Consider the following 20,440-nt stretch of genomic DNA (forward strand, 5'->3'; position numbering starts at 1 on the left):
CACTTCAGGGTGACTTTCCCCTCCTCCTCCTCACCTTCTTCCATGAAAAGGATTGCAGGGGGAACTATGCTGGCTGCAGACATGCACACTTCCAAAATCTCTCTTGGCAGCTTCTCTTAAACTCTTCTAGCCACATCGTCTGGCCAGACAGACCTGGAACAATTAAGTGTGGGAAGAGCAGGGCATCTGAAATGGTAAAGACCCTGGGAACCAAGACATATGAGGAATGGTTGAAGGAGCTGGATATGTTTAGCGTGGAGAAGAGAAGGTGGAGAGCTGAGAGGATAGCCACCTTCAAATACCTCAAGGGCTGCCACATACCATAGGGAGGAAGCTTGTTTTTCCTGCTCCAGAGGGCAGCATTCAAACCAATGCATTCAGATTGCAAGACAGGAGATCCCAGCTAAACATCAGGAATAACTTATTGCCAGTAGCAGCTGTTCAACAGTGGAGACTCCCTCGGAAGGAGGTGGAAAGCAGAAGTTGGATGGCCATCTGTCAGGGATTCACTAGCTGTGCTTCCTGCTCGCAGGGGGTTGGACCCTTGGGGCCCCTTCCAACTCCAAGGGTCAGAGGCAGCAGATAGAGTGGAGAGGAGCAGCAAGAAAGGTGTGACTTGGGAGTTGTCCATTGTTGATGGAAATGCACTTTGGTGCCCCTGCAGCTGGTGCTAGGTGAGCAGGAGGCATCTCACTCTCCTGGGGAGGTGAGGCAAGTGGTGCAGCTGCCTGAGCAGCCAAGGGCAGCTTGGGGCTCCCGGTGGCTCTGGAGTTGGTCCCGCCTGTCCTGCTGTCAAAGGGCAGCTGGCCTCTCCCTTCAGGAGGATTAGGGGGCTGGTGGCACAAGCCCAGGCTCCATGGGCTGCTCTTGGGCTTTCCTCTCTGGCTGAAGGCAGACTGCCAGGCGCTGGGTGACCAAAGGAGAGACAGACAGATAGTGAGAGGGACAAGCCTGGAAAACGCCACTCAAGTGATGGATTTCTACTTGATTACATGCATTTCCCATTCCACCTTTATTTTATACAGTTCTTATACCACTTTAAACTGACTTGTCTAAGCCATTTGCTGTAAAAACAATGCGTAGAATAAAAAACAGGTTAAAGTACAAAACATGGGTCCCAGTTAAACCGGCCTGGGGAATATATCTTGCGGGGGGGGGGGGGCTGATGCCAGTGGCACTGTAGTGGTTAGAGTGCTGGGCTAGGACCTGGGAGAGACCAGGGTTTGAATCTGCCCCCTCAGCCATGAAGCTTTCTGCCCCTCTCACTCAGCAGGCCTCCTTATGCTCTTCTATCACAAGCCAACACTCTATATACATCATGAGGTCATCACCCCCCTGTTCAATTTCCTTTAAATATATTACCGGTACTCACAAAGAAACACTAAGAAAAAAGTATATGGTGGTGGAGTGGTGCAAAACAACACCCATGGCTGGTTCATAGCTTAGCCTCTTCACCGTCAGACTTCCTGAGTTGTGCAGCAGGTTCACAGGTTCCATGGAGTCAGGTAAGCTCAGAATAGCAGCCTTAGTGTCCCTGAGAAGACCTAGAATTCCATCATGGCTGAGGGAAACGCCCTCTCTTGAACCCCCGCCCAGACACAGACATCCACACAACCACAGAGTAGAGAGGATTCTAGCTCCCTGACCTGCTTCAGAGATCCCGGGGTCCAGACCAGCTTGTAGACCATGTAGACTGGGATGCAAATGAAGGACGAGGCTCCGATGAGGTAGCCCACCAAGATGCTCCAGTCTGGGTACTGGTAGTCGAAGAGTATGAGGGGAGGCTGGTCCAGGAGGGAGCTGGCAATGATGAACTGACAAGAGGAGACGGGCAAAGTCTGGGTGCCAAGAATCAGCATGGAGAGCCCTGCCCTAGGCTAGCTGGGACACCCATCACTGGGGCAAGGCAACCTGTATGCCCTGATTGGCACAGGCAAGGAGTACTACATGCTCCAGCCAGCTGGGCACTTCCCAGGTGGCAGAAGCAGCTTGGAGATCAGACGGCAGAGCAGCAAGGGCAGGCAGGAGGGCAGGCAGGTTCCACTGCCAGGGGCAGCCACTGAGTGACAGGAACGAGGTTGCTGTCACACAAGCACACACAAGCAGCACACAACATGGGAGGCAAGCATGCTGCCCCACCACCTGCCTCAAACTCAGCTCCCAGATGCCTGGGACAGCCCTATGATGCTGGGAGTTGTAGTCCAAAACATCTGCAGGGTGCTAGGTTGGCAGAGGCTGTTCTACACCAAGTGGCATCAGATCTCCAGTCTCAGGCAAAGAAAGGGCTTCCATGTAACTTGCTACTGAGAATCATAGAACTGTAGAGGTGGAAGGGACCCAAGGGTCATCTAGTCCAACCCCGTGCTTGCCCTGTCCTAGTTTTATTTGAGGCTCCAAGGGGAGGTGGGTCTGAAGCAATTGCCTTGGCTGAGAGGGCCAAGCCAAAGAAGGCTGTGCAGAATCACAGCAGAAAGGCCAGTCTCTTCAGGACCACAGACAAATCCCTGCAGCAGGTGGCCCAATCTGGAGCTCCCCCAAGGAGAAAGGGGTCACAGCAGCACACATGGGCCTTCTGGAGGCTGACGGGTGCAGACTTGCTGGACCAGAGGAGGGAGCTTTCCCTCCGAGTCTGAGGAGACAAGGAAAGCCACGTCCCCTGCCTGGATGGTCCTGGAGCAGAATATGATCTCTTCCCAAGCAACGCCTCCTCCTCCTCCTCCTCCTCCTCCAGAGAACATGATCTGACCAGAGATGTTTTTAACTGGAGATGCCCAGGATGGAACTGAGAACCTTTTGCCAGCAAAGCATACATGCTCCCACTAAGTGGCAACCCTTGCTCTCAAGGGAAGGGGCCCGAGAAAGCCCCTCAGCTTCATCTCAATTCCCCAGTGGCCGGCATTTTGAGAGCCAGCAGGTGTAGTGGTTAGAGTGTTGTTCTAGAATCTGGGAGACCAGAGTGCAAACCCCCACTCAGCCACAAAGCTCACTGGGTGACCTTGGGCCAGTAGCGGTATCACAGCCCAATCTCACAGGGTTGTTGTGAGGATAAAATGGAGAGGAAGAGAGCTATGTAAGCCACCTGGAGCCACTTAGAGGATGCAACAACCACATCCATCCCTTATTAGTTTGGCCTCCCCTTTCCCTTCTGCTTCCTCTGTGGTCTCAAGCTCAGCATTCCTGGAAGCAGGGAAGTGTCTCTTTTCCTGAGTTGGACATTGGGGGTAAATGAGGATGGTGAAGATTAGTACTTACTGCTAGAAAGGCTGGACTGACAGCAGCCCAGCAAACCTGCCAATAGATTCCTGGAGCAAACCCCAGCATTGCCTTCACGTCATTGCAAAACTGCTGGATCCCTGGAAAGAAAAGAAGGGGGCCAAGGAGGGGGGAGCTCCTGTTCATGCGGCTGTGACAGTTGGGGGATCTGCACCACAGGAAGTGTGTGATTCCCTCTCAGCAGGTGCAGAAGTGCCCTTTGTGTCACAGTGTTGCTGCAGGATCAAGACCTTTGTCTTCACTTGGATCTTTCCTGATGTCAGTTCTTATGAGTTTGACTTTGTTTAGACTACTATTGTAATTTCTTTGCATTTTAATTGTATTGCATATTGTATTTGCATTGTAATATTTCATATCATATTTTGTATTGCTGTTGTACATTCCTGGAGATGTTTGCATGACAAGTGGCATATAAATATTTTAAAATAAATAGTCTATTAAAAAAACTCCCCACAGCCCCCACAGCAATGGATGAATAGCACAGGAACAAGACACATAAGGATAATGATGAAACATCCAGGGTTGCTGTGGAAGCAAGGCCTTCTCAGGTGTGGCCCCACCTCTATAGAGTCCATTCCCTATGGAAGCCCACTGGACACAATCCCTCCCCCCGACTTCTAGGCAACAGCATGGCAGGAAAGGCTGAGAATCTTTCCAGGGCACATAGTAAACATAATAACTGGGACATGGTGTTTCTCTCCTTACCGTAAAACCAGGAGACTGCAATGGACTCCAGAAGCACCACTGCTAAGATAGAGCAGCCGGCACCAAACTCTTCCAAGAGTTTCACGATGTAAGACCCACCCTAAAATGGGAAGATCCGAGCTTAGTAGCTTTTCAGCTGGAGTGACAGATATGGCCAATGCTTCTCTGTTGAGATGTTGGTCATGTTACCCCCATCCAATCAATGCATTATTGCTACTATGACTGGTTTAACATGCCAGCCACATGTTAAATCATGCTAATGGTTTAACAATGGCTGTGGGAACAGTTGAAAGAGTTGAGTATGTTTTGAGGAAGAGGGGCCATGATAGCCGTCTTCAAAAAATCAAAAGGGCCACCCCACAGAAGTCAGGGCAGGTTGGTTCAGGAAAGGGCAAGCAAAATGATCAATGGGATGGAGTGACTATTTCCTATCTAGAAAGGCTTTTTTGGTTTTAGATAAAAGGTGAGTAAGAGGAGACATGACAGAAGCTGAGTAAATTATGCATGGCATGGAGAGAGAAGTAGAGAGAGAAGTTTTTCTCCCTCTCTCATAACCCTCAAATTGTAGGACATCCAACAAAGCTGGATGTTGGAAGATTCATGGAAGCCACTCTCAAAGGAGGCAAAGTTGGCCCCCACCTGGATGGCTTGAAAAGGCAATAAGACAAATTCATGGAGGATACAATAGCTGCCTCCACAGTCAGAGGCAGCAAGACTTCTCAATACCAGTTGCTGGAAACCACAGGAAAGGAGAAGGCTCCTGGGCACAGATCCTGCTTCCTGGTTTCCCACTGTGGCATCTAGTTGGCCACTGCAAGCACAGGATGCTGGACTAGATGGGTCCCTTTGGGCCTGATCCAGCAAGCTCTTCTTATGTGAATCCCACCAATGGGGAGGAAATGGCTGGGAAGCAGTTTCTGGCTAAAGATGTCCAAATGGGAAGGGTGGCTTGGCAGTGGAAGAGTCTGCCTCGGAGACAGCCAGCACCCCTTTCTGGAGATATTGAAGCCAAGTCTGAATGGGCTTCGTTTGCAGATGAAGTAGTTGCAAGGTCCTGCACTGATCAGGGGGTGGACTAGTTAGCCTCCTGCATCTATGATTCTATTAAAATGCTAGTAAAACTACAACTCTTTGTCCTGGCTATTCTTCCGTTACTTGCTTCTCTCTCCGTCTTGTGTCTCCGCACTTGTAAACCAGGGGATTAACAAGATCCCTTTGATCAGGTCTTTACTGAGCTCTGTTGGCCAGTTTGTTGGGGCTCTGGTGTAGATTTATCCTGGTACACGGAAACTCTCCCAGCTGATGCCCCAGGGGGCAACAGGCTCTGCCCCTTTTCTCAACATTTTGATTCTAGTCACCTGCATTTTGCACCTACCTCAAGATTCTAGCAAAAAATGAAGTGGATCCCCAAAAGTCCACTTGTGATACATTGTAGGCTGTTGGACAAGATGACCCATGGGATCCCTTCCAACTCTACTGTTCTAGGATTCTGTTATTCTAAGTCTGAAGGCTGTCAACAAGCAAGGGAAAACCAAGCCCCCCCACCCCGCATATGGCTTCACTTTTTGGCAACTCACACTGGTCAGAGTGGCTATAGAGCCCAGGAAGCAGGTTGTGATGAGCCCCAGGACAAACAGCTCCCGTTGCTTGGCCAGGAGGTGTGGGTACTCGTCCATTATTGCTGTGATAATAGCTTCCAGGCCCCCAAACTGCAAATACACCCCCCAAAAGAGTTGTCAGCCTGAGACAGCAAAAGAACACTGTGTGTGTGTGTGTGTGTGTGTGTGTGTGTGACAGAGAGAGAGAGAGAGAGAGAGACAGAGACAGAGACAGAGACAGAGAGACAGAGAGAGAGACAGAGAGAGAGACAGAGAGAGAGACAGAGAGAGAGACAGAGAGACAGAGTTATGTGGAAGGCTCAATCAAAATATGGGATAATTCTTCCACATTACATGATGGTGGTGCAGCAATGCGTCTGAATGCCAGTTGCTGGAAGCCACAGGAGCAGAGTGTGTTGCTCCTGTGCTGAAATCCTGCTTGGGGGGCTTCCCTTGGGGGCACCTGGGGGCCACTGCAGCCTATCCTCATTTGTTCTTGTCCACTGCTTTTCCCTGAGGAAAACCACTCTTTGGCATACCTTTGGAGCAAACAGCAATTTGGGTTGACATTTGTTCTGATTTAGAGCTAAGGAGTGGGTTTTGCCTGGGAAAGGAGCGGGGCAGGGGGCAAACCACCCAGACTGATGCCTCGGAAGCGCAGGTCAAGTGGAAGAGGGCATAGGTGCCAGCTGCCTGGGGCCCTCCACAACATTCCCCATGAAGGCACCCACAAATTTTGCACCAGGGGCATGTGTGCCCAATGTCAGCAGACACGTCGGCATGTGTGTGCATGTGTGTGCAATGTCAGCACACCCACTGACTTGTGCATGTGACATCAGACACATGTGTGCCCACTCTGTGTGCAGCCACAGCCCTGGGGCCAAGCCTGGAAGTGTAGACAATCCCCGTGAGAACAGGATGCTGGACTAAAGGAGCCCCTTTGGCCTGATCCAGCCGGGCTCTTCTCTGAAGGTGTTCTTTGGTGCACACTTTCAGAATTTGGAAATATTTCAATTCACAGTAGCCTTTTTAAAATACAAACAAATAAAAAGGAAGTGTTTGGCATCCGTCTGTCTTGGGAGACATTGGAGGAGTGTCCTCTTGCAGGTGAAATCAAACTAAAAACATTGTGAAAAGAATCCAGTAATTTTCCCTATTGCCTGACCACACTGTTAGGGGGCCTGAGCCCCGGGGCCCTGGATCCCCTGCTCCATATATATATATATATATATATATATATATATATATATATATATATATATTGGGGGGGGTACATTTCCATAGCAGTTTCCCTGCTGACAGGGGGCCACTGGCCTCACCCTGCATCTATGTTAGCACAGGCAAGGTTTGCCCAGGTTTGTGGAGAGCTATGCCTTTTAAAATCTAGCAATGAATGCTTTGGGGTATACGGTGGAGTTCTCCCTACCGTGCTGTCCAGTCCCAGTGTTATCATCATGAGGAAGAAGATTATGGCGAAGAAAGTGGAGCCGACCATGTTGGCGATGGCTTCGGGGTAAGTGATGAAGAGGAGGCTGGGCCCTAAAGAAGAGAATGTGCCAAAGAGCTGTGGCTCTGTGGGGAGAGCACCTGTCCCAGGTTCCATCCCTGCAGCATCGCCAGGTGGGGCTGGGAGAGACTCATGCTGGCAGTCAGTGTAGGCAGTACTGAACCAGATGGACCAGTGGCTGGTCTCAGAATAAGGCAGCTTCCTAGCATACCATGACAGGCCAAACAATTCCAAAAGCTGATGGAACTTGAGATGGGACTGCTGCAACGATTCCTCTGCTTGTGGGTCTGCAGATTTTGGACTGTAAGCCTAAGCGCAACTCACAGCATTTTAAACAACTTGGGGACTCTTGCCTAAATATACATGAAGATGTACTCTCAGGATTTCACTATACATAACCCCTGAGCTTTGTTCAAAGAGTGTGTGAATCAAGTGTACTCTCTACGCCTGCATGGTCCCAGCTTGCCCTTGTGTTCAACATCACATGGGCAGAAACCTCCTTGAACTGATGCGGCAGGGACATAACCACCAAGCTGGGGTGTGGAGGGTTGTCCCCATCTCAGGTGTCACAGACTAAGAGAGGGAGTTTAAGGGCTGGATGAACTCTATGGCAGACTCTCCTTCCTTGGAGGTTTTTAAGCAGAGGTCGGAGGGTCACCCATTAGGGATTCCTGCATTGCAGGTGATTGGACCCTTGGGGGTCCCTTCCAACTCTACAATGCTAGGATTCTGTGTTATGGAGTGTGGAGCATGAGGCCACAATCAGATAAATCACGTGGAAGAATTTTTAGCACTGCCATTTTGACGCACAGAACACAAACCTTTGTCTCTTGCAACATCCTCGACTTCCACATCCCTCATTTCTGCCATGTATCCCAAGACGGTGAAAATGACAAACCCTGACAGGAAGCTGGTGAGGCAGTTGACTACGCTGGTGATGATGGCATCCCTGGAAGGCAAGGGAGAAGCAATGGGTCTCTGGTCAGGCCACAGGCCTCACAACAAGGCGACCTTGACTGTCATTGAGAGGAGGCAGCAACAGCCTGGTTCTGCAGCACTGACTCAGGGCCAGCGGAAGACATTTTGCTCCCTGCAGCAAAAGGACAAGAGGGTTCCCTCCCCATCCCAACCTCCAGATGCCCACGGGGATGGCAGCTGAATCTTAGCTCTCCCGTGACACTGTGATGGTGTGCCTCTCCTCTCCTCGCCTCTCCTCTGCTCAGGGCAGCCATTCTGGTAGGGCCTCCCGCACTTACCCTCACTGCTTGCTGCTCTGTCTGGGGATGGCATCCTTCCTGCAAGCTCAAGTAAATGCTGCAGTGGCACCAGCATGCGCCATCGAAGGAAAGCAATGCCTGCATGCGCACAAGGCCTTCTGGAGAGGCCAACCCTGTGACCTGTTCCAAGTCGCTCTCTATATGGTCAACCCACATTAAGCCTTGAAATGAGGGAAGACTGAAGGGTTACCAAAGGCAGTGCTTAAGTTCTTTGGATGCCATACTCACTCCTTCCCACAGGAGGAATGGCAGATCCCTGGAAGTTGAACACAGCTTATTGGGACACCAGCTTGGCCAACCCTCATCCAAGGACCTGCTGCAGGGAAAGCCATTCAAATCTTGGTGCTGCAGAGAGAAGGTTGGCCCTGTCTTGCTCATCTGCGGTGGAGGCATGGGGGGGGGGGAAGTGAAGGGAGAATTTGGGTTTGGCCTCAGGCCCTTACCGGTAGCAATTGTTGTGGAATGGATTGTAACTGGACAGAGCGAGGAGGACGCCAAATCCTGGCCCCAGGGAGAAGAAGATCTGGGCGGCAGCATCGACCCAAACCTGCACAAACCCAAATACAACAGGCCTCTGGCTCAGAGGAACAAAATGGAACCCAGACAGAGGCTAAACATCCAGAACCATCCTCTCCACCACAGGAAGGAATCCCGAGGCCTGTTGTTCAGTTGGGTCACACCATGTCACTCCTCAGGAAGGAGCAAAGACTCCAGTTGTGGGTGCAGTCAAGCTGTCTAACGTTTGGGAAGAGCTGTTGCCAGGATACATGGTGAGGGACTGAAAAGATGGGATGTGGGGCCGTAGAGACAAATTTGCAAATGCAATTTTATATGTGGAGATGTATGTTTGGACTTTAAATGTCACAGAAAGGAAGGCAACTCACATCCCACTCCAAATCACCCCAAGTAAGTCCTTCAATGAATGTTTACCCCACCTCAAGTCCCCCCCAATAATTTCCTTTCCAATTAATTTGCCTCAGTTAACTTCCCAACAGATCTTGTTCCAGATCAATTCAATATCTCTTCAATTATCCCCATTCATTACTCCTGAAACACCACTAGGTGAAATTGTCGGGCCTTTCCTTCTTTCCTGAAATTAATATTGTGCCCAGAAGCCAAGATCACCTCTGTCTTCAGTTCCCCCCACAATTTATTACCCAGCCAGAAGCACTTGAGGCTCACCCTCCCTCCCTTCCTCCCTCCTGTGCCCCTGGGCGGTTGCCCTCATGGCTGGCAGGTGGTGATGGTGGCAGTGACCACATGTGAAGCGTTTGGCAAAGAGATTGTTGGGCTGCTTGAGTCTTTGGAAAGATCTTATTAGTTCTTATTAGTTCCTCAGAGCAGGAGAAATGAAGTCTTGGCCCACCTGTCCATAGGGGCCAACCTGGATTTCCACAAGGGAGTATGTATGGGGGGGACTATAAAGGCAGCACCACTTCTGGGTTCTGATTCCTTTGCTTTTTCTCCTCCCCACCTGATTAGCTTTAATCAAAATTCGCCAGGGCAACTGAGCAGTAATTACAGGCAGGAAGTGCATTGTCCTGCTTTGCAAAGACAGGGAGAGGGAAGCTGTCCAACTAAAGCCCCAGCAGATGCAAATGAGATGAGTGATTCAATTAGTGATTTGCATTTCCAAGGGCTGCTTTTGATTATTGTTTTCTGAAACAATAATCAACCTAATACTCTCCCTCCTGACAATCCACCCTCTGATCTTCTCTGGAGTGCAAAGCCAGGTGGAGGGATGGCCAGAAACCCCACAGCAAGGCTTGAAAGAGAGCCTGCCCCCCTGCTCCCCCCACCTCTCCCCTGATTCTGCCCTCTGCAAACCTCTCCTCCCTGTTGCTCCCGGAGGTGGGGGTGGGGGTGTCTCTCCCCACTTGGGTGCTGCTAGACAGAGCATCAGATGCAACTTGGGAAAGGGTGTTGTCACATTCTGGTAATCATTAACATAACACTGCATTATGCAATGCTCTCATATCAGTATGGAACACTTAAGGCTGGCTTTGAAATGGCAGGTGGGAAGCCAGCATCCAGCTTGCTCAGAGGCTCGGGCAGGGCAGCTGGCCTGGCAGCGCAAGGTGCCCCTGTGACTGCTCCTTGGGGCTGCCATAGTAGCTCATTTGCAACTAATTAGTTGGTTAAAGGAAAGGGCTCAGACCCAATCATGCCTAGAACAGGCTGAGAGAAACCTCTATGCCGTTTTCCTGGTGCCTGTTCTGGGGTGGGAGGAACACACAGAATTTGGAAAGCTGCCTTAAGACCCCAAGGAGCTTCAGCGCTGCATCAGGTGGGCTGCCAGGGGCCACCTCTGCATACAGAGTCCCTTTGCTGCTTCTTGCTGAAGGCCAACCTGACGCGCATCTGGTCAAGGCAGAGGAGCCTAGCCAGCAAGCAAAAGTGGCAGCCTTCACTATGGTGTACAGTTGTGCAGAAGGCATAAGCCCATAAGAAGAGCCTGCTGGATCAGGCCCAAAGGGGCCCATCTAGTTAAGCATTCAGTTCTCAAGTGGTCAACCAAGATGCCTGTGGGAAACAGCCAGTGGGACACAAGAGCCTTCTCCCCTCCTGTGGCTTCTAGCAACTGGGATTCAGAAGCATTGCTGCTACAAACCATAGGACAGAGCACAGTCATTCTGGCTAGTAGCCATCAATAGCCCCTCTCCTCCTCCATGAATTTGTCTAATCCTCTTTTAAGTCAAGCAGGTTGGTGGCCATCATGGCCTCCTGTGGCAGGGAGTTCCATAGTTTAACTCTGCACTACATGAAGGAGGACTTCCTTTTATCTTTTCTCAATCTCCCAGCATTCAGCTTCATTGGAGGACCCTGGTTTTAGTGTTCTGAGATTGGGAGAAAACCTTTTCTCCATGCTATGCCTAATTTTATAAACCTCTGTCAGTTGCCCCTTTCCAGCTCTACAACATCCCTTTGGAGGTGAGGTGACCAGAACTGGACATGGTGTTCCAAATGCGGCCGCACCATCAGTTTGTATCATGGCCTTATGAGGCAGCCATTGTGCTGGCTTACGGCTGTGCTGGTGAGCTTCTCCCAGTTGGGTCGCAGGTAGAAGACGATCCCTCTCCAGGCTCCCGGCAGAGTCGCTCCACGAATCAGCAGGATAAGCAAGACAGCATAGGGCAGGGTGGCTGTCACCCACACCACCTGGAAGGCAGCAAAGGGCCATTGGGATCAACAGCTCCCCCATCCTCTTCCCCTCCTAGGTGGGCTGTGCATCCCTTCCTTGTTCCCCCAAAACGCCAAGTTCCCAGAATGTTTCAAGGAACTGGATTTTCTAAGTGAATTTCCTGCTCCCTCACTTGTGGTTCATGGCCAATCCATCAGAGTGGTCAAATTGCCATAGTTCCCCCTTGGAGTAATTCCTCCATATCTCCCCAGTAGGATTTTTATCATCTTGATCATCATTGCGATTATTGTTTTTATTTTGAAAAGGGTTTTTTGGCATCCTGGGTCAAGTATAACTGAATGCTATAATTGGTCAAATTATTCCAGTTGGCTTGTTTTACACCATTTATTCGAATCCCTCCTGCCAATCCAGGTGCCAAGCAGGGCTGCCCTGACTGACTGCCTCCCTCCCTCTTCTCTGGGGATCCTGCTCAGCCCTTCTCTTTTGGGCTCTGGACTCTTTCATCTGGGATTCTCGTAAATGTTTCAAGCTTAAGGGCTAGGAAGTTATTTGTTTGCTTCCAAAATGAAAATGAAGATGCTTAACAGTGCAGAATTGGGTGCCCACACACCCACTGTGGAATTGCAGGAAACACACAGATTCAGGCAGATCTGTTGGAATCTGCTCAGCCAATTTCCTTTCTTTGCATGCCCCATGTAACTATCCTTGGAGCAGTGAGCAAATTATTAAAAATAAAACAAAGGATTGTTATAAATCAGAGTGATAATTTTAAAAGCAAAACAATTCCTCATAAAACAAGAAAGGGAACTAGCCAGAGAACAAAGCAAAATTGATTCAAAAACTTGATGGTTGGGGTAGAAGAGGAGGAAAGGTTTGCACCACCTCCTATATCTCAGCTGGTGGTGAGGGAATGGTGCCTCCGCAGGTGGAAGGTCCCAGAGTTTGGGAGCCGTGAGCACCATGAAGGCTCTGCTCCTGGCTGCTCCTGGTCTCACTTGGCATGTCATCACCCCTCTCTAATCCTCACCTCTCCCACCACTGCTGTCCGGCACAGACAGGGGACTGGTCAGCTGGGGGGGGGGTAGGTCAAATATTTGCCCTGGGGTGTGTGGTACTTGCAGATAGGACAATGTCCCTCCAGGGGCCAGTGCAGAATGTATGGCTGAGCCATTTCCCCCTTCTTGATCTGCCCACCTCCAGGAGCCTGGAAAGAAGGGAGTCAAAGCAACCGTTACCTTCCCAGAGGTCTTGACCCCTTTCCAAAGGCTGAAGTAGACAATGGTGAAGATGAGGAAGAGGCAAAGGAGCAGCTGCCAACGGATGCCTCCCACGTCGGACAGGCCCTGCGAGTTCTGGAGCTCCAGAACCTTCCTCCTGAGGCAGACAGAAACCCTTAGGTCAGTGAAAGAGAGAAACAAGTGGAAATGTCAGAGGGCCATCGCCCTGAGCGCCTCACTTGTTGTCACCAGAGCAGGCTCTGCTTGTACACACAAATGGTCAAGGGTGCAATCGTAACCCCGCTTACCTGGGAGTAAGCGCCACTGAAGTCAATGGGACTTAGCTCAGAGCAACCATGGTTGCAGAGGCTCTGAAGGAAGAACTGGGAACCCTGGTGGGTGGCCCTCCAGATCTTAAGAGCACAAGAAGAGCCTGCTGGATCAGGCCAACGGCCCACCTGGCCCAGCATCCTGTTCTCAGGGTGGCCAGGCAGATGCCTTCAAGGGAAATGGACAAGCAGGACCTGAGCCCAAGAGTCCTCTCCCCTCTGGTGGCTTCCCACCCAGTGGGTAACTGTGAGTTTGACTCTACAATGCTATGGTTCTATGTTGTTGGATTCCAGCTCCCATCAGCCCCTTGCGCCAGCCTAACAAATGGTCAGGGATGATAGGAACTGTGGTCCATTGACACCTGCAAGGCCACAAGCTTGAGAGATGCAAGAGAGGGCAGGTTACTGTGCCTACTGTGCCTTTGATAGATCTGCAGAGGAGGTTTTTAAGGGTCATGGAGAGGAAACAAGAGAAGTGTGCTATTATTATTGTACCTTTGCAACATTTTTAACCACCGAAAAGACAAAATAACATGGAAAAAAGCAGGAAAAAATAGCGAATGGGAGGGAGGGAGGGAGGGAGGGGGGAGGGGATTCAGGCAGAATTTGCAAATGTTGACAAAACCACATAAATGCCGGACACATAAAACTCTTACACATAAAACTTACACGTAAAACTCCTCGGCTGGCGACTTGGAGTGGTTGGTCCAGGTGACGTTGCTCTTCCCAAAATAGCTGGTGCAGTTGGGCGTATTCCAGGGGTTGTCACAGCTGGTCCAGGGCAAGGTGTGGGTGAAGGATGAATAGAAGTAATAGAGGGCCCAGGCAATGATGGTGTTGTAGTAGAAGGAGACATACAGGCCAATGATGCAGATGGCAAAACCGATACCTGCGTGGAGAGCAAAACAGCACCTTGGAGGGCAGGGGTTGGGGGGAATCCCTGGTCTTGAACAGGGTCACTGTGCCCCTGAAGGACCAGGTATGCAGCCTAGGAGTCATTTTGGACTCACAGCTGTCCATGGAGGCGCAGGTCAATTCTGTGTCCAGGGCAGCTGTTTATCAGCTCCATCTGGTACGCAGGCTGAGACCCTACCTGCCCGCGGACTGTCTCGCCAGAGTGGTGCATGCTCTGGTTATCTCCCACTTGGACTATTGCAATGCTCTCTACATGGGGCTACCTTTGAAGGTGACCCGGAAACTGCAATTAATCCAGAATGCGGCAGCTAGACTGGTGACTGGGAACAGCCACCAAGACCATATACCCTGTTTCTCCTAAAATAAGACATACCCATAAAATAAGCCGTAGCAGGATTTCTAAGCAGTTGTGCAATATAAGCCATACCCCAAAAATAAGACATAGTGATAGGCACAGTTCTGGAGGGCGCCAAGGAAGAGGCTGGGCTGGACATGTAATTAAAAAATAAGACATGCCCTGAAAATAAGCCACCGTTGTTGTTTTTTGAGGAAAAATAAATATAAGACGGTGTCTTATTTTCGGAGAAACACGGGTAACACTGGTCCTAAAAGATCTTCACTGGCTCCCAGTACATCTCCAAGTACAATTCAAAATGTGTGTCATGGGCATAGCTGTCAAGTTCTCCCTTTTTTAAAAGGGAAATTCCCTTATGCTGAATAGGCTTCCTCATGAGAAAAGGGAAAACTTGACAGCTATGGTCATGGGCCTGTCGACTTCACCTGCTGAGCAGCAGCCTGAAGGAGCAGAAGGCAAAGTGACTCCACCTGCTCCTGATCAGCCTTCCTGCTCCTCATGAGAACCAGCTGGCTACAGCTTTCTGAAGCAGGGTTTCCGGCCTCAGCCAGTTGCTGAAAACAACATTGGTCTTCCTGGCCATATATTGCTGCTTCTTGCTTCTCAAGACCTTGGACCCTCGACTTTCTTGACCCCTGGATTGTCTGACTACGTAAACTGAGATACTCCTGAGCTTAGGACTGAACTGAACCTTGCATATGGACTCTGCACCCAGGCAAGGACTCCCCTGCAATATGGCTGGCTGGCTGGTTTTCCCCTCCACTGAGCTCTGCCATGGCTGGCAAAACAGGACTATGACAATGTTGGTGCTTTAAAGTCCTAAATGACACCATCATTCAGCTTGGACACTGAGGTCCAGCTCCAAGGGTCTTCTGGTGGTGGGGCCCATCAGATGTTAAGGAAATAAATAGCTATAGAACTTTTAGAAGACATCTGAAGGCAACCCTCCTGTATCAGGAGGTTTTAAACATTTGATATTTTATTATGATTTTAAATGTGTTGGAAGCAGGACAGAGTGGCTTGGGCAACCCAGCTGGAAGGACAAGGTATAAAAAACTTGAATGGCTTGAATCTCACACCATTCTCCCCCCCCCCAATGGGGATTGGGTGTGATGTGAATCGAAGATGAGTGTATTACACATGAAAGCTCATACCTTGAAAGCTTATATTTAGTTGATCTTTAAGGTGCCACTGGAATTAATAAGAAATATTTTTTCATCTTGTTATTTATTATGACTAAGATGAGTTGCTAACCACTGTCCTCTGGGACCTGAGACCAAGAGCTCCCTCTCCTCCTGCGGTTTCCAGCAACTGCTATCCCAAAGCACTTACTTCCCTCCAACAGTGGAACTAGAACAGAGCCATCCTGGCTAGCAACCACCCATAGCCCCCTCCTCCATCCTCTTTGAAAGCCATTCAAGTAGGTGGGCATGACTGCCTCCTGTTGCAGTGAGTTCCATAGTTTGTTTATGTGCTGTCCAAAGAAGGGCTTTCTTTTGTCTGTCCTGAATCTTCCAACATTCAGCTTCAATTGATGTCTATAACTTCTAGTGCCATGAGAGAGGGAGAAAAACTTTTTGCTCTGTTCTTTCCAGGATATGCATCATTCCACATACTTTTGTCGTGTCCCTTTTAGGTAAGTTGCCCACTGGTCATTTTGGTTCCCCTTTTCCAGCTCAACAATATCCTTTTTTGAAGCTGGGGAATCACACACTGTTTGAAGTGCTGTCAGACTGAACAGTTGCAAGGAGACATGATAATGGCTGCTTTATTTTCAATCTCATTCCTAATGATCCCTCACATGGAAATTTGCTTTCTCATGCCTCCTGCAGGCTGGGCCCGACATTCTAGGGAAGCATTTACCGGTAAAGCTTAACATATTTTTAAAAGAAATTAACCTTTAGACTGTTTTGAGTAAAAGTAGCCTCTGAATATTGAAAGGTAGATTCCTTTAAGGTGTCCTAAGTCTAGAGACATAAACATTGGGGTGAGTTGAGGGAGACAGATGGCTCCTTTCTTGAGACATAGATTTAAATTTTTAAACTTAAAGCATTTTTTTACCCCACTCTTTAGCCAAAAAGGCTCCCAGGGCAGCTTCCAAAAACATTAGTAGTGAATACTGTAAGGGTGACAGTATTACCCTCATCATTACAATCTAAAAGACACGGCACACAATGAAAGAGGGAAGGGAGGGAGGAGGAAAAAAGGGAAGCTCATAGAGTGCCTGGAGGCGGTTGGAAGATGGATGGCGGCTAACAGATTGAGGTTGAATCCTGACAAGACAGAAGTACTGTTTGTGGGGGACAGGAGGCGGGCAGGTGTGGAGGACTCCCTGGTCCTGAATGGGGTAACTGTGCTCCTGAAGGACCAGGTGCGCAGCCTGGGAGTCATTTTGGACTCACAGCTGTCCATGGAGACGCAGGTCAATTCTGTGTCCAGGGCAGCTGTCTACCAGCTCCATCTGGTACACAGGCTGAGACCCTACCTGCCCGTGGACTGTCTTGCCAGAGTGGTGCATGCTCTAGTTATCTCTCACTTGGACTACTGCAATGCGCTCTATGTGGGGCTACCTTTGAAGGTGACCCGGAAACTGCAATTAATCCAGAATGCGGCAGCTAGACCGGTGACTGGGAGCGACCGCCAAGACCACATAACACCAGTCCTAAGAGACCTACATTGGCTCCCAGTACGTTTCCGAGCACAATTCAAAGTGTTGGTGCTGACCTTTAAAGCCCTAAACAGCCTCGGTCCAGTATACCTGAAGGAGCGTCTCCTCCTCCATCGTTCTGCCCGGACACTGAGGTCCAGCGCCGAGGGCCTTCTACCGGTTCCCTCACTGCAAGAAGCAAAGCTACAGGGAACCAGGCAGAGGGCCTTCTCGGTAGTGGCACCCGCCCTGTGGAACGCCCTCCCATCAGAGGTCAGAGAGATAAACAACTACCTGACATTTAGAAAATACCTAAAGGCAGCCCTGTTTAGGGAAGTTTTTAATCTGTGATATTTGATGTATTTTAATGTTTGTTGGAAGCCGCCCAGAGTGGTGGGGAAAACCTAGCCAGATGGGCGGGGTATAAATAATAATAATAATCTTATAATTTCCATCCTTGCTTGTTTGGCTGGTTTTTACCTTTAAAGATGGGGCAGATGTGCTTCCAGATGGGTATAGCTCCTACCCTATGAAACTGTCCGAGAGCCAGCTCCATGTAAAAGAGAGGCACCCCTCCGAAAACGGCCATCAAGATGTATGGGATGAGAAAAGCTCCTGTGAGGAGAGAACAGAAAGGCCCCCATTATCCCGCCTGCACATTCAGACTGTTTGAGGGGGTCTGGGCAGGGCAGAGCCTTAACAGGTTTCCCCTCCTGTCCTCCTGGATCCAGGGACATCAGGAAAGACCTGGCCTCCATCTCCCCGCAAGCAAAAAAGTATTGACTGTGAGACAACCTGGGTGAGAGAAATTATAAAAATGTCACGAGTGGGTGCAAGGCAAGAATCCCTGCAGCCCGGTGGGGGTGGAGGGACAGCTGAGCGAGAGAGAGTTTCATGAATATGCATTGCCCCCCCCCAGTGATATGAATAATTCATGGTCTGAATGAAAGACCCGGGGTGGGCAGTGGGTCCCCTGCGATAAAGCCTCCTCTTCCCTAGAAAGGGTGGGTCACTCTGAGACTGCAATCCTAATGAGCGACATTCCCTGCAGGGCTTGTGTAGCAAAGACATAACTGTGTTGTGCTGGGGAGAAATGCACACCCCACAACATGGGGAATAGATGATGGATGCACCCACCCACCCAGAGGAAGGTGACTGTCATGGGCAAGTCTGCTGTACATGTGGGGGGGGGGGTGTCACTCATCTACATCTCCGCCAGGGTGGTAAAGGGCTTAAAATGTGCCTGGAGAACTGAACCAGATGTTAAAAGGTGGCCACCCAACCTCTGCATGAAAACCTCCCAGGAAGGAGAGTCCACCACCTTCCAAGTGAGACTCTTCAGTGTTCCACGGTCAAGCATCTCTTCCTGTCAGAAAGTTGTTCCTGATATTTAATTGGAATCGCCTTCCTTGTAAGCTTCCCCCATCTTCCATGTGATAGCCCTGGAAACATCCCACCTCGTTCTGAGTCAGACCACCATCCATAGAACTCCGTAGTGTCAATACTGACTGGCAGAGGCTCCCCAGGGTTTCAGAGAGGGAGTCTCTCCCAGCCTTTCCCAGAGATGCTGTTGGGGGTTGAACTTGGGACCACCTGCGTGCCTTGCAGATGCTCTGCCACTGAGTCTCGGTCCTTCCCCAAAGTTTGCTGACCAGATCATGTTGATTTCCCCTCCCCTGGCTCAGTCCCATTTGTTTTGTTGTATTTTAAGTAGCTTGATTTGGGGGGGGGGGGAATGGAAGCCGTGCTAGGAGGCACGAATAGTTCAAATTAAAATTAGAGGGATAAGAAGAGAGAGCAAGTTCTTTATTGCAAGATCTGTAGCATGAGAATACCTTGTATTAGGCAAAAATGTCACTGAGTCATGAGCAGGTTTACTCACTATCTTGCAACATTTGTGTTGGCTCCGATAAAGGTGTTACCAGACTATAGATTTTGGATTATTTTTCTAATTAGCCAACACAGCTTTCTACATTCTTGTGTGCTAGTTATTCCAGGAATGCCAAATACCACGGATAGCTCCTTGGAATTTTTTTAAAAACCACACACTTAAAAAAAACAAGAACCAGCTAATCTCCTGCATTATATTGACTTGCAGAACAGCTGCAGAGCCAGGAAGAATGTGACATTTGGAGCCTCAGACTTTGCAATAAAAGAAGAAAAATTGGCTGCTTTTCAGTGCCTCTGTTTTAACACCATTTTCAACAAAAACTATCCCTATCTGTCAACCAAACTACAGTGTATTCTTTGTGCATCTGAATGTTCCAAACAAAGCCATGTATGCCATGTCTGAAGGTCACTTACCCTTTTTCCAAGGAGCTCAAGGTGGCACACATGGTCCTCCTTCTCTGCCTTTAATCCTCACAACAGCCCTGTAAGGTAGGCTTGGCTTGGCCAAGTGGGGATTTGAACCCTGGTCTCTCCCAGGTCCTAGTAGGACACTCTAACTATCAGACCGCACTGGCTCTCAGATATGGTCTTTGACATGGACAGGTCAATCTCCTTCCCTGAACCAGTTTTATTATCATGGAATGTCACAGTATCTTTTTGGAACACTTTTCAAAGAAGAAAAAAGTTATAAAGGGTAAGTGGCTGAAAATTGGGGAGTTGGCTTAGAAACATGTAACTGACCCAATCCTCGAGGGGCTACTTCAGTGTAAACTATGCAATGAAAAGAACTCCCGGGGCAGATTTTATACCCATTATTTGTAAGAGGGTGTTGTTGTTTTTAATGCTGCACCCTGCTCCTTAAGAGCAGTTCCTTCCACATTCAGAAACCCAAACTTCTGATTCAGCTAGGAGTTGCATTGATGGGGAAAGAAGATGTCAAGCGTGGAAGGATAAAAAAAAGACGGGGAATGAAGAGGGATTCTGCAAAGTTAAGACAAGTATTGAAACCCTAGTTAGAAACAGAAAATGTGGACTCCCAGGCAAGGGATTAATGAGACTCCTACAATTAAAGTGGGAAGCAGGTAACTGTTTAGAAGGGGATGGGGTAGGGGAGAGCCCAAAATCACACACCCCGTCTCCTTACCACCTCCATTCTGGTAGCAGATATAAGGGAACCTCCAGACGTTGCCCAGGTCCACGGCAAATCCTATCACTGACAAAAGGAAATCCATCTTTTTCCTCCACTTGTCCCTGGAGTCTGCCTGGGTGAGGAGGGGTGCAGGGCTGGGGTTTGCCAGAGCAGCCTGCCCGGTGAGGAGGAACTCAGCCGGAGAAGCAGACATCCTCCTGCTGCGTCTCCTGAAAGCCCCTGCAGGATTTCAGCTGAAGAAGTTGGTGAAGGGGAAGGCAGACCCCAGAAGGGGAGGGCCAGATGGGGTGGGCACCCCCCCCCCACCTGCCACAGAGCAGCCACTGGGAAGAGATGTGGTGGATCAAAGGAAGGCGGGAGCCGCCTGTCAAAGGAGGCAAGTCCGTGGCCACAAGAGCTGGTTGGCTTCAGTGGCAAAGAGGAGCGCCAGCCCAA

General features: G+C 49.7%; 1 protein-coding gene across 1 annotated transcript; it reads right to left on the reverse strand.

Annotated features, from left to right (window-relative positions):
• Nucleotides 1-825: 825 nt before the first annotated feature.
• LOC118094537 (sodium-dependent serotonin transporter-like) lies at nucleotides 826-20,198 on the reverse strand. The gene is made up of 12 exons (XM_088655786.1): nucleotides 20,000-20,198; nucleotides 13,718-13,937; nucleotides 12,738-12,876; nucleotides 11,385-11,519; nucleotides 8,804-8,907; nucleotides 7,905-8,032; nucleotides 7,003-7,115; nucleotides 5,556-5,687; nucleotides 3,979-4,078; nucleotides 3,253-3,353; nucleotides 1,647-1,814; nucleotides 826-906 (listed from the first exon to the last, which is right to left on the reverse strand). The coding sequence occupies exons 1-12, from the start codon at nucleotides 20,196-20,198 to the stop codon at nucleotides 826-828; spliced, it is 1,620 nt and encodes a 539-aa protein (XP_088511912.1).
• Between the last annotated feature and the right edge of the window lie 242 nt (nucleotides 20,199-20,440).

Source organism: Zootoca vivipara, chromosome 12 (assembly GCF_965207765.1).
Source record: "Zootoca vivipara chromosome 12, rZooViv2.hap1.1, whole genome shotgun sequence".
In the NCBI taxonomy this organism is placed as follows: Eukaryota; Metazoa; Chordata; class Lepidosauria; order Squamata; family Lacertidae; genus Zootoca; species Zootoca vivipara.